This window comes from Halichoeres trimaculatus, unplaced genomic scaffold (assembly GCF_033239565.1).
Source record: "Halichoeres trimaculatus isolate MK-OKI-2021-1 unplaced genomic scaffold, fHalTri1.1 fHalTri1_scaffold_2, whole genome shotgun sequence".
NCBI classification, from domain to species: domain Eukaryota; kingdom Metazoa; phylum Chordata; class Actinopteri; order Labriformes; family Labridae; genus Halichoeres; species Halichoeres trimaculatus.
The window spans coordinates 16,211,716-16,225,724 of NW_027437180.1; the positions used below are offsets into that span (position 1 = coordinate 16,211,716).

Consider the following 14,009-nt stretch of genomic DNA (forward strand, 5'->3'; position numbering starts at 1 on the left):
TTCAGACCAGAGGCTGATTAGGAAGGCTTAGATTCTGCTCCATGTTAATCATCTTTATCCAGCTCTGTTTTATACAGTCTCACATTTCACAGCAACTAGAGCTGGAGATCTGTGAGTGGAGAGGAGATCTCAGTCACACCTGACCTGCAGGGATGATGGGACCGTGATCATAAACCTTAACTCACACTTTCAGCCCTCAGCCCCTCCAGTTATCTGTCAGGTGTTTTTAGCCCTGTCCAGTTCATATACACACACTCTGAATGAATCAGATACTCAAACGCGTACACGGTTTCACTTTTTATTAACAAACAAATGTGTGTGAAGGGAGGTGTGTGTGTGTGTGTGTGTGTGTGTGTGTGTGTGTGTGTGTGTGTGTGTGTGTGTGTGTGTGTGTGTGTGTGTGTGTGTGTGTGTGTGTGTGTGTGTGTGTGTGTGTATGTGTATATGTGTGTGTATCTGTGTGTGTGTGTGTGTATTTATCAGTAGCTCTTGGTGGTCTCGTATGAGTCAGGGAAGGGAAGGCTGATGTGACCGCTGCCAGCCACAAGGGGGAGGATTCCTGCATTGGGGACGACGTTCCACGACAGAGTCAGGGTGATGTTCTTGTTGGCCCTGCAGAAGAGACAGGCGGGAGTGTCAGCCAATCACAGAGCAGAGAACTTTCAGGGCAGAAAAATGAAGCTTCCACCAAAACCCACAGTTCCCTGGTTATCCACCAGAGGCAGTCTCCAGAAGGAAGTCAGTCCCCATAGAGCACCATAATGAAACTACTGCAAAAACAAACATGTCTACAACCTGGTACAAAAATACAGTTTGTCTCTCTTTAGCTCATTTCTCCAGTCATGACAAACAGTGGCTAAATCTGTTTGCAACTCATGTATTTACAGCAGAACACGGTCAAAAGAATTAGGGGTGTGGTCTCTTTGATTGACAGAGCAGCTAGCTGTCTGCTATATTCCCACTTAGCTACTTCAGTCCTTGAACCTAACCTCTGGGCCATTTGGAGATTTGTTTATGTAAATTTTAGACAAATACACTCTGTGCTCACCAGTCGACTGGAAGGCTGACACAGTTTCTTCACTCAGTCACATGCTAACAGTATTTGGCTTTGAGTTAACACTGAGAGTGTTCTGTTTGCAACCCTTGGAAATGATCACCCTTTGGGGAACACTGCGTGTGTGTGTGTGTGTGTGTGTGTGTGTGTATGTGTGTGTGTGTGTGATACCTAAGTCCGTTGCCGTCATCAAAGAAGAAATATTTGGACTTCATGTCTCGAAGGTTCAGTTTGGTGTTTTCACCTCGAAGGACGATTTTGTCCCACAACACCACCTGGTTCAGAGACTGAAAAACACACAGACACACAAAGAGTCATTAGCAGTGTTGTTATAAAGTATTTTTTGTGTCTTTCTTTCATAAGATTATTGGTTGGATCTGATTGGATCAAAAGAAACGTGTTTCAGTCTGACAGGCACACACAGAATACTGAAAGAGAGAGAAAGAGTGTGTGTGTGTGTGTGTGTGCTCACATTGCTCTTGGTGGCGTACTCTGCAGATAGGTATAGAAACAGCTGTTTGACGTTCCAGTCAAAGATGGGCTGCAGATGTAGGGACAGTTAAAGAAAAACAGAGCTGACCCTGTTTTTACAAAATGTTTAATTTATTTATTTGTCCTACTTTTTAATTATATTATTATTGCAAAATCAGTTTGTTAAACACACTTCATTTTAGGTGACAAAAAGTCTAACGTGTAACAATTAAGGATGATTAAAGGATATCAGCTGAGAGGTCAAAGGTGACAAAGCCAAGGTCACTGCGCTCTCTGGGACCAGTGAAGTCATCCACATTTTTCCTGTAAAACACAAAGTCAGAAAACACATGAAACTGAATGCACATATAGAAATACAGAGAACCCATGACAACATCGAGGACAACAAAAAAGAAAGGGCTGACACAGCGAGGACACATAACCACAGAAATCTGAAAGCTGGTAGGACACAGGAAGACTAGCAGGACTCATGAATACAGCAAGTAAACACAAGGAGAAGGAGTGGGTCACAAAAACAAAGAGCAACTAGAAACAGCTGATCTCACTGTTACAGAGACCACATTAGGGCTGGTACGATATGCTTTTCTCCCAATTCTATTACTTTACCGATTTGATTTAAATTGCAATTCTTGGATATTATCGATTTTGGGGAATTGTAGTTTGTTTTTTAACATCAGACTGTACTGCACATTACATGTGAGTCAGTTTTCAGAATTTTTCCATTGGATCTGACAACACAACTTTTTTTCCAACACAGCTTATAAACATCAGATTAAAATAAAGGATTGGGGGGGGATCTATTTTTGAACAAGAAAAAAATCATAATTTAAAATCGTGAAACAAAAAATCCCGATCTTTTTAAAAGGTTTTTTTTTCTCCCACCCCTAGACCGAGTCTCACTCAGTGGTGTAATAACCGTTTTATCTCCTGATGTTTTTTTTTTTTTTTTTTTTTTATTGTTGTCTGCATTCAATGCAGAACTGGGAGGTCACCTGGCAGGTGGCAGTAGATGCTGATGAATGACGACCATAACTGTCCAACTGTTAAAATCAAGTGTGACACCCTGAGACGGAAACAGATGCTCAGAAAGTGCTCACTCTTTCAGCCGGTGTAGTTTACATCAGAACACCTGCAGACTCCATTTGAGCACAAGTAAATCTGCACGATAACTTTAATATGATTATATTTGATTATAAACCATATTTACTTCTGATGATATCACAGATGTATTCCAAACACACGTTTACAGCTGAAGGCTATCTCTGCTGTGAAAGGGGCCAGGACCCCCCGCTCTTTACTCCCGACTGTTTTACTCCCTCTGAGCCACAGACATAGAGGACAATTTAATTAAGTATTCAATATCACAGGTGTGACACAGGTATAGGTCTTACAGTAGGACTCTGGAGACCTGGATGTGCACCGGGACCCTCCGGTCTTTGAAGGCGGTGGTGATGAAGCAGCCGAAGGTAAGCGCCGCCATAACGGACAGCGAAAAGGCGAAGAGGGAGTTCGCTCTGGAGAGAACCGTATTCATATTTCACACCTGGGACAGGTAGGGAGAAAAAAGAGGAAGAATATAACACAGAGGGACAGTAAGAGAGGAAAGCTAACTGCTAATGTGTATACTCAGGAAGAATTCCCCGCACGTTACACGTACTTCCTGTTCAGGACTTTCAGAATACAAGCACGCGCGTCTTTGGTGAGCGCTGTGGTAGTTTTAAACACAGAACGAGTGAGAAAAAGATACAAGATATAGATTAATTACTTGACCCATCCATGTAAACATTTAAGAGGGGCTGCAGTCCGTGCAACGGTTGTACCGCTTTACCGTTGGCAAAAATTCTGTAGCTTTTTAGGTATATATTAATGAATGTACTTCCGCTCAGTGTGTAGAATGTTTCACTCACTTGATGGACCAGAAACAGGAAGAGATTTGAATAGTAGCGATGAATAAGCGGAAGAAGTTTTTTTTTTCTTTAGTCATTAACTTTATTGAAAACCCTGGTGACAATCAACCTTTCATATAATGACACGTCAGAACAGCGAAAAAAGACGTGTTTTTACGAATTATAAAAAAAATAATAACAATTCCAGTTTCCCCACTAGCTGACTTCTTCTTTGTCTTTTCCTTCTTATTATTATCATTACTCGCATTATCTTTACCATTAAATGGTGAAACAGAGCAGAGATAGGTAGTGCAGCTTTGTTTTAGAAAAATGTCTGTGCTTGTAGTCCCTGATATTGTTAAAAATGGGCCACAACCATACTGGGTGAAGTTCAGCCTGGAACTGTCGCCGATTGAGGAATTAGTTTAAATGTTCATTTGCTCATTCATTTATGCATTCACTATTTTTTTCTACTCATACTTATTTACAATCATAAATTCATTTATATATATATATATATATATATATGGCACATTCAGTCATTCATCCTTCAGTCAATTATTTATTTGTTTGTTTGTTTGTTTATCAATAAATTCACTAATTAATTCAATTATTCATTCACTAATAAATTCAATGTACAATTTCCCTTTATTATTTATTTCCTTTTAACTCAGCTAAAGGAACTGAACATGCTTAATTTCATAGATGGGAGAAAAACCCAAAATGATGATCTGTTCAAACTAGTTCAATACACACACAGCTTTATTTGTCAAAAAAGGACACAGCACCGCCTATCGTAGTTGAGTGAGACGTTCTTGGCCAGAAGTCCAATTCTTATTTCTGCATTTTACTTGAGTACTGTAAATTGAATTATGTACTTCTGTTAGTACACTCACATTCGTGGCAGTCTCAGTAATTACACTGCATACACACTGCTCTTACTGGAACAGTGCACGAAACGTTACTGGGCAGTTTTGTCCCAAATCAAACACTGCAGCTTTGCTCATGCCAGAAATTATGGCCATATTTTACAATTGTTCACATTCTTGTGTTATTCATTAATTGCAACCAGAGCTGGCCCAAGACACAAGCAAACTAAGCACCTGATGAGGACCCTGCAGCCAATAGGGGGCCCCAAAGAGCAATAAACGAAGTAAAAATGAATTATATATTTCATATTTTTTTGCATGTATGAGTGATAATTTCTATACGATCAACTATATATTGTTGTACAAAACCACAATTTTATGTCAACAGAGGGCTGCTCTTGATGTAGGCCTTGTGATTCTTACAGCCCTAAAAAATCAAAGCTCCATTGCACCATAATCATACCATAATGTGTGCTTTCTGCTATGCAGCTCACACTGTGAGCTGCATAGCAGAAAGCACGTCGCAATATATGACTTATCCTTCAGGGGCAGAGAAAAGAAATGTAAGGAAAAGCAGAGAAAGAAAACGCCAAGATAAAGGGATGTTTGCATGCATTGGTAATGGTATGTTTATCAAATACCCCTTTTCCACTAAACTGGTGCTGGGGCTAGTTTCAGGCCAGTGCCTCACTTAGCACTAGTTATTTGAGAGCTGTGTAGCCATTAATAACAAACTAGGTAGCTAGTGAAAAACAAGAGAAAAATGATCTTTTGATACACAGCCTGATATTCATGCATACCTGTTTGTATTTGTGCAATACTATAAATACAAATAGAGGGCCACAAATTTATATTTTGCTGAGGCCCCATGGAGGCTTGGGCCAGCTCTGACCATAAACCATTGTTTGATCTGTTCCCTCCCTTTCCTCTACATAGCCAATGTGACGACTATTTAGTGTAAAAAGTGTCCAATGCCACACTCAACTTTTTGACCATTTTTAGTGTGCCTGTTGAGAAGGCTAAACTTCATTTGGCTGTTTCATAAATGAGTTCAAACCTTTTTTTTTCATCTTTGAAAAAATGTAATGCAGTAGGATTGATGGTAAGATTAGGGCTGACACATTGAATTTCTTGTTGTTATGACTTAGGGTCCTGAATGTATGTTTTTGCTTTGCTCCATATTGCTGCATGTTGATATTTATCTGAGGTATTGAATTTATTTGATATAGTATGTTTTCCTTTTTAGGTCTTTGTATAAATTTTGTATGTTTCAAATTTGTCAAAAAGGTCTGCTAGCTGAGAAACCAAGGTGCCATATGATTTTTATACTGAAAGTGTATGCTCTTAAAACCGTGTACGTGCAGAAGGGCGAGATTTGGGACACGGACTTGACCCTCTGTTGTGACTTATGAGCCTTTAGTCAGACCGCTGCGTGTATGTAAACGTACTGACCTCTTATCTCCAAAGATATGTAGTGACATGCATGATTCTGCGTGGAACACGGAATACACACTCTCGTGCGTGCGTGCGCGCGCGCATATGTGTGTGGGATGTCAACTCCAGAGATAAAAATAGCCTCGGTCGTTCACACGTGTTCGTGCATGTGAAGTGGTCACATGCTCCGAACGGGACAACAACAACAGTTGAGCCAATCAGAGAGCACCTTTCACTTGCTGCAGTCAGTCAGTTTTGGACGATCCAGGGGACACCATAAGTCCGTCACAGAATCTCAGTCCGTTTCGAGGTCCAGAGAGCGGGGCTCCTGCGAGCTGAAGTCCGTGAAACATGCCTGATATCCCACCTGGAGCTCCGGAAGTCTCCCGAAAAAGAGGCGCAGAGCCTGGAGCGCGTGCAGAGTTTATCCCGGAGAGGAAGAAGGCTTGCTGGGGTATCCTGACCAGCCAAGGTCGGTCCTGTGCACGCGCAGGGTAACAGACATGGGGTGGGGGTTTGGGAGGTGTAGTTCATTTCAGAGAGGACTGGTAAAGTGGCAGCAGTGTTGGTTCAGCCCTGCAGCCACTCGTAGAGAAAATGCGTGGGAACATATCAACTCTGTATGTTGGTGTGTAATTAGGTGCTCTGTAAATACACTTCACTTATTGTGTTCATTTAAAACCAGGGTGAGTGTTTTCTCAGAAGTTCAAACAAAAAACCCTCAGCTGGTTTTTCATTATGCTGAAAACTTAGCTTCAGGCTTTACTCAGAATAACCACAGACTTTTCATGACAATAAACCACAAGAGAAAAATGTCTGCATGGTTTCATTTAATTATCAGAATAGGACTAGGTCATGTTGTCATACAATTTCTGATTTTGTTGTTGATGCCCGGCTTGTTGTAGTTATTGTTGTAGTTGAGGGTGACCTTCCCAAGATAGCCACTGTCTTGTACCACTATATGTAAATATAGTTTGCACTGCATACTACCTACTACTTTCAAATGCAGTATGCAGTATTTCTGTTTGGTTCTGTTTTTATTTATTTATGTATTTTTTTTTTTTTTTTTTTTTTTTTTTTTTTTTTGGGGGGGGGGGGGGGGGATGTTTGTTGGGTTTTTTTTGTTTTGTTTTGTTTTGTTTTGTTATATTTTGCAACACTAGTTCTCAGTTTTCAGTCCAAAGGAAGGCAGAAGTTGAGCTGAGGGATTTTTTCTTAACTTAACATTTCTGTTATTAAGAGATTTTTAGATGGAGCATTTTACATCAATCAATCAGTGGTAAAGATACAGGAACAATACAATAACAGATAAGTTAAATTAAAGGTAAATAAAATGGAATAAATATGGAAGCAGTTTTTCCTTTAGCTGTAAATAAAAAGTTAGTTAATTGTTACCAGATTTTTTTTTAAGATTATTAGATTAGATTACTTTGGTGTAAAATTAAAAAATCAAATGTGATGAATACTGCTGTATTGTAATTCTGCGTGTGTCCATCTTTTATTAAAAAAACAGGACCCTTAAATTTCTTTGCTTATTAATAATTAAAATGTCAAATTGTACATACTGTTTGTTTTGTTTGTTTGTTTTTTCATTTATGAAAAGTTTAAATCTACCAGTTGTAGTTCTGCTTTCCAAAACTGAAAACCAGTACGGCAAACTTCAAACAGACCCAACAGAGCAGTCATACTACATACTTTATTTAAAAGCAGTAGGCGGTAGCAGTGCCCGCTGCCCACTTTATTCACATGTAGTTTGTAGTAGGCAGTTTGGAAAACAGCATTAGAGTGCAACAGGCTGCAAGAGCTCATTCGTTTTATAACTGGGAATGGGATAACACTTTGCATCTTTTCACATAACCTGTCATCATTGGCTCACCTGAGCATTAGGGAATTATAACTGAACAGTTTTAGTTTCGGAAGTAGTCTTTTACTGCCTGAATTAATAAACAATTATAAAAAAAGATTGTTTTTCATGTGTTTTTGCATTCTTATAGATGACGATTTTAATTTATTGATTAAACTTTACATACACTACTGGTCAAAAATGGAGTTAGTGTAAGTTCATGCAGGACACGGAAGTCATAGGCCCAGCTGTGATCAGCTGACAGGCCGATGTTCAATCACTAACCCCTCTCAACCAATCACAGCGTGTGTCTAACGATAAGGCGGTGTATTTAAATCAGGTCTTCACTCTCTTATATCCCTGCAACCTCTTTGCAAAAAAGCTGCTGGTGTCTTACTAATTCATCCTCCACCCCAGCTTCCTCCTATTAAGACTCTTTGTATGTATCCTATTGATCTGTATGCATCCTTTTAATCTGTATGTTCATATGGGGGTTTTGCAATGCACTCCCTGGAAAGCTTGAGCAGGCTGCTCAGCTAACCCAGGAAGTACTCTGAAAAGCAGAGCTTTAATGCCAATTCTAACTGTATTAGACTGTAATACCTGGTTCAATCCATGGCAAGAGTGTTCCTGACTGAAGTTTTATAACATCCAGATTTTTCCAGTATTCACTGAAATTCAACCAGCTCAAGTCCAATACATAACTTGAAGTGGTACAACGAAGTGATAAATTTTCTGAGGTTAAGAACAAAATGGTAAGGTTACCCCGAACTGAAAAATAATCAACATTTCAGAATTATCAAAAAAAAGCCTTTTAACATCTTAAAGCTGTTCTGCAGCAACAGAGAATAATTAGGCCTTGAAAGTTGGTGCTGCAATTCCTACATGTGTCCCATGTGATTCCCTCCAACCACATGGTACCAGACCCTCATGGTGAGCATTATTAAACAGTGTTGTTCTGCAGAAAGTTGCGTAAAGCTCTAAAAATGAGCAGGAAAAGTTAATTCATAATGAAAGAGAGACAGAGCATCAGAACATTTACAGAAACAGGTCTTTCCCCCAGAGAAATGAAGTTAAAGAAAGTCAAGGTGAGCTCAGTGAAGAGAGTTTCCTTCAGCATCCAAAGACACTCAGAAACTGGTACTGGAAACTGTGACAGGAAGAGATTTGGCAGAGCCAAAGCCCAAAACCAGAGCCAGAAGACCAGTTTCTGGAAGTCAACATCTTCAAGCTTCACAGCTTCAAAGGGGTGATGGTGTCTCAGTCTCAGTTTCAGTTACTGTAAAGAGAAGACTTTGAGATCCAGCTTTGACAGGTCAGACTGCAGAAAGAAAGAAAGACTTAACTAAAAAAGAGGCAAAAGAAGAACCAGAGGCTTGACCATCAGACAACACCAATGGACTACTGAAGACAGGAAGATGGAGCTATGGACGAATGAATCAAAGTTTTCATCACACGGGATTTTTTTAGGTTTATAAATTAATTACATGATATATTTTAACCCAAAGATCATTTTTTATATATATTTTAGTTTCAGAGTAAAATGAGACATTTAACTGCATCATTTGCACAAAAAAAAAGAAACACTAGAAAAATTGGGTGTTCTGCTGAAACTTCTGATTGGTAGTGTACAGTAGTGTGTAGAGATATATAGAATTGGGTTGAATTAACCAGTTTTGTACATTTAAGTTACAGGCACGCTAATATTTCTTCAATATCAACATTTTTTTAAAATGTGCTGCTTGTTCACAGTATCTCTATTAATTTCTGTATTATGTTTTCTTTACCCTGTTGTGCTTCCAGGCACTTTTTGGGAAACTTATGTTTCACTTCATATTGCTATGAACTGTGGATAGCTGTGGGAAAGCTAAGTCTGCAAATAGGCCCAAGGGTGCATCCCTCCCATAGTGGGTCAGCCCTAAGTCCTCACTTAAAGTGGAGACACACCTAAAAGTCAGTGAGTGTGTAAGTGCGGGCATTGGGAGTCTAAACCTGAATATCTGACAGAGAGACAGGCGGGTCAGTCAGCTGGTTAAACACACAGGTTAGTCAGCGTGTTTGTATTTTAACTTGTCCAAGTCATTTTTGGTGACCTGGTTAACTGGTTGCTGTTATTTTTAGGTATTGGCTTCGCTCTGTGTGTGTGTTCCTGTCACTCAGAAGGATGTCTTATGTGTATCAGTGGCTGGACGGTCCTTGGGGGGACGGAGACATGGGTATGATCCACATCTCACAGACAGGTGTTAGATTTCATCAGCTGTCAAAGTTTGAGTAAATGTGGATTATGGCGCCCCCCTATCTGTAGCATGTGGTCCCATGTCGAGCCCAAGAGCTGTGAAAGTCTGGCTCAGTTTGATCCTGATCTCTGGATCACCTGATCCTGGAAGGAAGGACAGAATACATAATCCTTGTTCACTTATGTGTGTGTGTGTTCAGATTAAAACAGAGAGATTAATCTTCATCACACGCTATCTACAAACTCTTCATCTAATCAACACATCCGTCTGTCTCTGCTTTAGGTTCCTGGGCAGATCGCTCTCCTCTCCATGAAGCGGCATCTCAGGGTCGACTCCTCGCCCTGCGCACTCTGCTTGCCCAGGTAACCCACCTGTGGACTGTGCACGCAAAGCAGCTGAGAGATTTATCGATAAAGAGAGGTCCTCATCAGCCTGATGTGTGGAGCAGAGGCTCACAGTCTGTGCACCCCTTATGAACCATGACAGAGTGTGAGTGAGTATTGAGTCCTCTTTATTCTGCTTGTCTCTATGTTCAGGGATATCACGCCAACATCGTCACCATAGACCACATCTCCCCCCTGCACGAAGCCTGTCTGTCTGGACACGTGGCCTGTGTGAGAGCACTGCTCAGTGCTGGAGCTAATGTGAGCAAACACTTTATTTCTTTCTTCTTATTATGCATCTTCCTCTTCACTCTCACCCGTTTTGTTTGTGTTTCCAGGTGAACGCAGCCACCATAGACGGTGTGACTCCTCTGTTTAACTGCTGTGCCTCAGGAAGCGTGGGATGTTTGGAGCTGCTGCTACAGAATGGAGCACATACATACACCACACACACTCACTTCCCCTCAGCCCTGCATGAAGCTTGCAAGAGAGGTTAGATACACACACACACACACACACACACACACACACACACACACACACACACACACACACACACACACACACACACACACACACACACACACACACACACACACAGCAGTAATATGCATGCAGTTACGATCTGGAGCAGGTGCAGGGGTGTCAGTGTATGTTGATCAATGTTTGAGGTGGCTTCCTGTTGATCAGAGAACAGCTGGTAGTATAAATGTAAGTTACTTGTGTGTGCAGGCAACAGTCAGTGTGTGGAAGTCCTGCTGTCCCATGGAGCTAATCCAGATGAAGAGTCTCACCAGGGCACACCTCTCTACATCGCCTGTTTACACCAACGTACAGAGTGCTCAAAGATCCTGCTACACAGAGGTAAGACTAACACTTGTTTCACCTACACCACACCTTTGTTACTTTTATTACACCTGTGTTACTTTTATTACACCTGTGTTAGTATTCAGCCTGGTTCATACTTCTGTCTTCACTCTAAGTCCTTGAAATACCAAAGTTGATACGTTATTGTTTATCTGACAATAACTGTTACAAGAAAGAATAGAGAGGAGACATTGGAGGGGATGATGTAAAAATTCACTGTCTTCACTAGTTCCCTGTTATTTGCAATGCATGGTCTGTAATTTATATTTACAGTATAATCCTGTAGATTGGATTACAGTATATGAATGTTGAATATTGGTAAAATACTGGCAACTCTGCTGCCAGTATTTCACCTTTGTTTTACAGCAAAGTAGTTTTGTTGTGTCTACGTTTTGTAACCATAAGTGAGGAGGGAACACAGTGGATACCTTGTTGTACATCAAGATGTAGCGCAGAGGGCACAGGCTGTCTGTGCTCCACATGGCATGGACTGGCTGTCTCACTTTATTTTTTCTCCATTTTAAAACTGGCCAACATACATATCACTGGATACATTGTCCGTGTCATGTGAAGTACAGACAGACAGCCCTCCCATGCCATGTGCAGCACAGGCAGCCGAATTGCTTTAAAGTACAATGAAAACACTGGCAGCAGGGTTTCCAGTATTTTACCATTTTACAGAGAAATGTCTGACAGTGCTTTATTTAAACATGACAGGATCTTACCATTCAAATGTTTTTTTGTAAAAATACAGTAAATTAACAATTTATATGCGATACAGACATGATGTAAACAAAGAAAGTGCTGACCTTTACTTCGCAGTCCCTAACCGTATCACTCTTTGTGTCTTCTGCAACATGTTGGATCTTATTGCAACAGAATTAACTGTGTCAACAACTGTGCAAGCTTGATTACACAAGCATTAACACCAGCATTGTACTAGTGCCAAAAAAGGTTGTGGTTTGTGTTGGTTTGTGTCTTTAGGAGCCCGAGTGAACGTGGGTCGTGGAGCAGACAGTCCTCTCCATGCAGCGGTCAGAGGGGGCAGTGCTGATCTAGTGTCTGTGCTGCTGGAGTTTGGAGCCGATGTGAATGTCAGAGATGAGTACAACCAGCGAGCTGTAGAGCTGGCACCCCGTGGAGCTCAGACACAAAAACTGCTGCAGAGCTTTGAAGGTAACAACTGAGGGGTCAGAAGATAAAACACAGAGTTCAGAGTTGATAACAGACTCTTTATCCCCACTTCCTCTCTTTGTCTCTTTCTCTCTCCAGTGACCCCGAGGTCCCTCTGCCAGCTGTGTCGCTTGCAGATCAGGACTCTGATTGGTCGATCCAGGCTGAAACTCCTCCCGATGCTCCCTCTTCCCCCTTTGTTGACTGATTACCTGGATCACACATAGAAGGAGGAACTCACCCGCAGCACAACCTTGAAAATGTCTTTAACATGCTAAATCAAACACACGTGAACATATCGTCATGATAACACTGTTGTTGTTGTTTTTGCATCATCATGACATCGCAGTACGTTTCAGGTGTACTCTGTTTTATCTGCATCACTTTCTGTCACCTGTGATCTGCTGATCTCACTCGCACTGACATGATGTAAAAACTTATCAGCTGACCTCTGACCTCACACTGTCTCTGTGACATCATGTAAACACAGTTTTTAATTTACAGTGTTTATGGTGCTGTCTGTTTGGGTAAATAACAATAAATAATCAATAACTTAACGAGATAACGTGAGGTCTTATCCTGAAAGAGGACTGAGGAGTTTCTACTCCTTACTGGGTATTTTGGAGTTTAATTTGAGGTGAAAGAGTGATGCTGTGACTCACATCTGGTTTTACACCATAAACACGACCTGACAATCTGTCATTCTACCACTTCTCCTCTGTGTGGATTGTACTGTTGTTTAGACTTACAGTGACTTACTCTCACTGATCATATCTGTATTCCTGTATGAGCAGACTCGATGGGTTTCAAATACATCTTTTATTTTGGTTTCATGTATCATAAATGTTGCTCTAAAAAAAAAAGGGAAAAAGCAAGTGATGATACTTTCATGCTCCTCCTGTTGAAAACTCAGTGGGGCGGGCGTACTGCCCTGGTGCTGACAAGGCATGCTCACAACTGGAACTGTAGTAATCCCAGCCCCTTCTCTGACAAACCCACCTTTACCCTGAGTGAATCCCAAAGCTCTAACCTGCTGTCTCCTCTGTTCTCTTTTCTCTGCCAAACCGGATGTATGTACCCTCTATAAAAGGTGAATGCCAAAGCTCTAAAGTTTCATCCTGGCATCATCCACCTATGTTGTTCACTCACGTCTTGGTCCTTCCCTTCAGAGGTGAAACAAGGAGCTTTTTTTAAAAAGCAAAATGAGATGCATTTTCTGTCGGAGCATCAAAAGCAATGTTTCCCATTGATGACGGCATCAGCTGATAAACACCGGATTGTCTGTCTTCCAGCTCTAACAGCTGTTTGTGTGTCTGTACATGTGCACTGTAATAACTCTAGTAAAATATAAAAAGGAACAGTGCTTGTCTGTTTTACCTGCTTTACAAATACCTCTTGTGGAAAACATGCTCTCTATTTTGTGTCCTGATAAGAGGCCCACAGATCACTGTACCAATAAAATATGTAATTATTCCTTATTCAATAATTATTTAACCTACATCCAGTGTGTGACTGTGAACTCTGTAATTTATGATTATGACCTAGTTGATTATACACCAGGAACACTGGATATAAACTAATAATTAGCTTTCAAGGTCAAGTTTCAGGGTAAATAGAAACTGTGCTACTCTTTACAAGCCTCCTTCCTCATGAATGAAACCTTATAAACTCTAAAGAAAATGTATCAACAGATTTCTGACATATTATTCTGAGTTAAATTATGCCCATAGAGAACACAAAAGCAACAGGGAGAAAAAAATGGGAAACAACT

The 14,009-nt window shown here is 40.7% G+C and overlaps 2 protein-coding genes across 3 annotated transcripts; one reads left to right on the plus strand and one right to left on the minus strand.

Annotated features, from left to right (window-relative positions):
* Nucleotides 1-284: 284 nt before the first annotated feature.
* Nucleotides 285-6,100, minus strand: spcs3 (signal peptidase complex subunit 3). The gene is made up of 6 exons (XM_074662786.1): nucleotides 5,965-6,100; nucleotides 2,938-3,089; nucleotides 1,774-1,849; nucleotides 1,527-1,601; nucleotides 1,226-1,341; nucleotides 285-612 (listed from the first exon to the last, which is right to left on the minus strand). The coding sequence occupies exons 2-6, from the start codon at nucleotides 3,078-3,080 to the stop codon at nucleotides 480-482; spliced, it is 543 nt and encodes a 180-aa protein (XP_074518887.1). The 5' UTR covers nucleotides 3,081-3,089; nucleotides 5,965-6,100; the 3' UTR covers nucleotides 285-479.
* Nucleotides 6,069-13,711, plus strand: LOC141784845 (ankyrin repeat and SOCS box protein 5-like). Of its 2 annotated transcripts, none has more exons than XM_074662767.1 (7): nucleotides 6,069-6,207; nucleotides 10,098-10,177; nucleotides 10,352-10,459; nucleotides 10,537-10,690; nucleotides 10,931-11,062; nucleotides 12,050-12,241; nucleotides 12,338-13,711. In XM_074662767.1, the coding sequence occupies exons 1-7, from the start codon at nucleotides 6,087-6,089 to the stop codon at nucleotides 12,463-12,465; spliced, it is 915 nt and encodes a 304-aa protein (XP_074518868.1). In that variant the 5' UTR covers nucleotides 6,069-6,086; the 3' UTR covers nucleotides 12,466-13,711. The 2 variants fall into 2 exon arrangements, with proteins under 2 accessions (XP_074518868.1, XP_074518876.1); XM_074662775.1 differs by lacking the exon at nucleotides 6,069-6,207 and adding an exon at nucleotides 9,621-9,794.
* The last annotated feature ends 298 nt before the right edge of the window (nucleotides 13,712-14,009 follow it).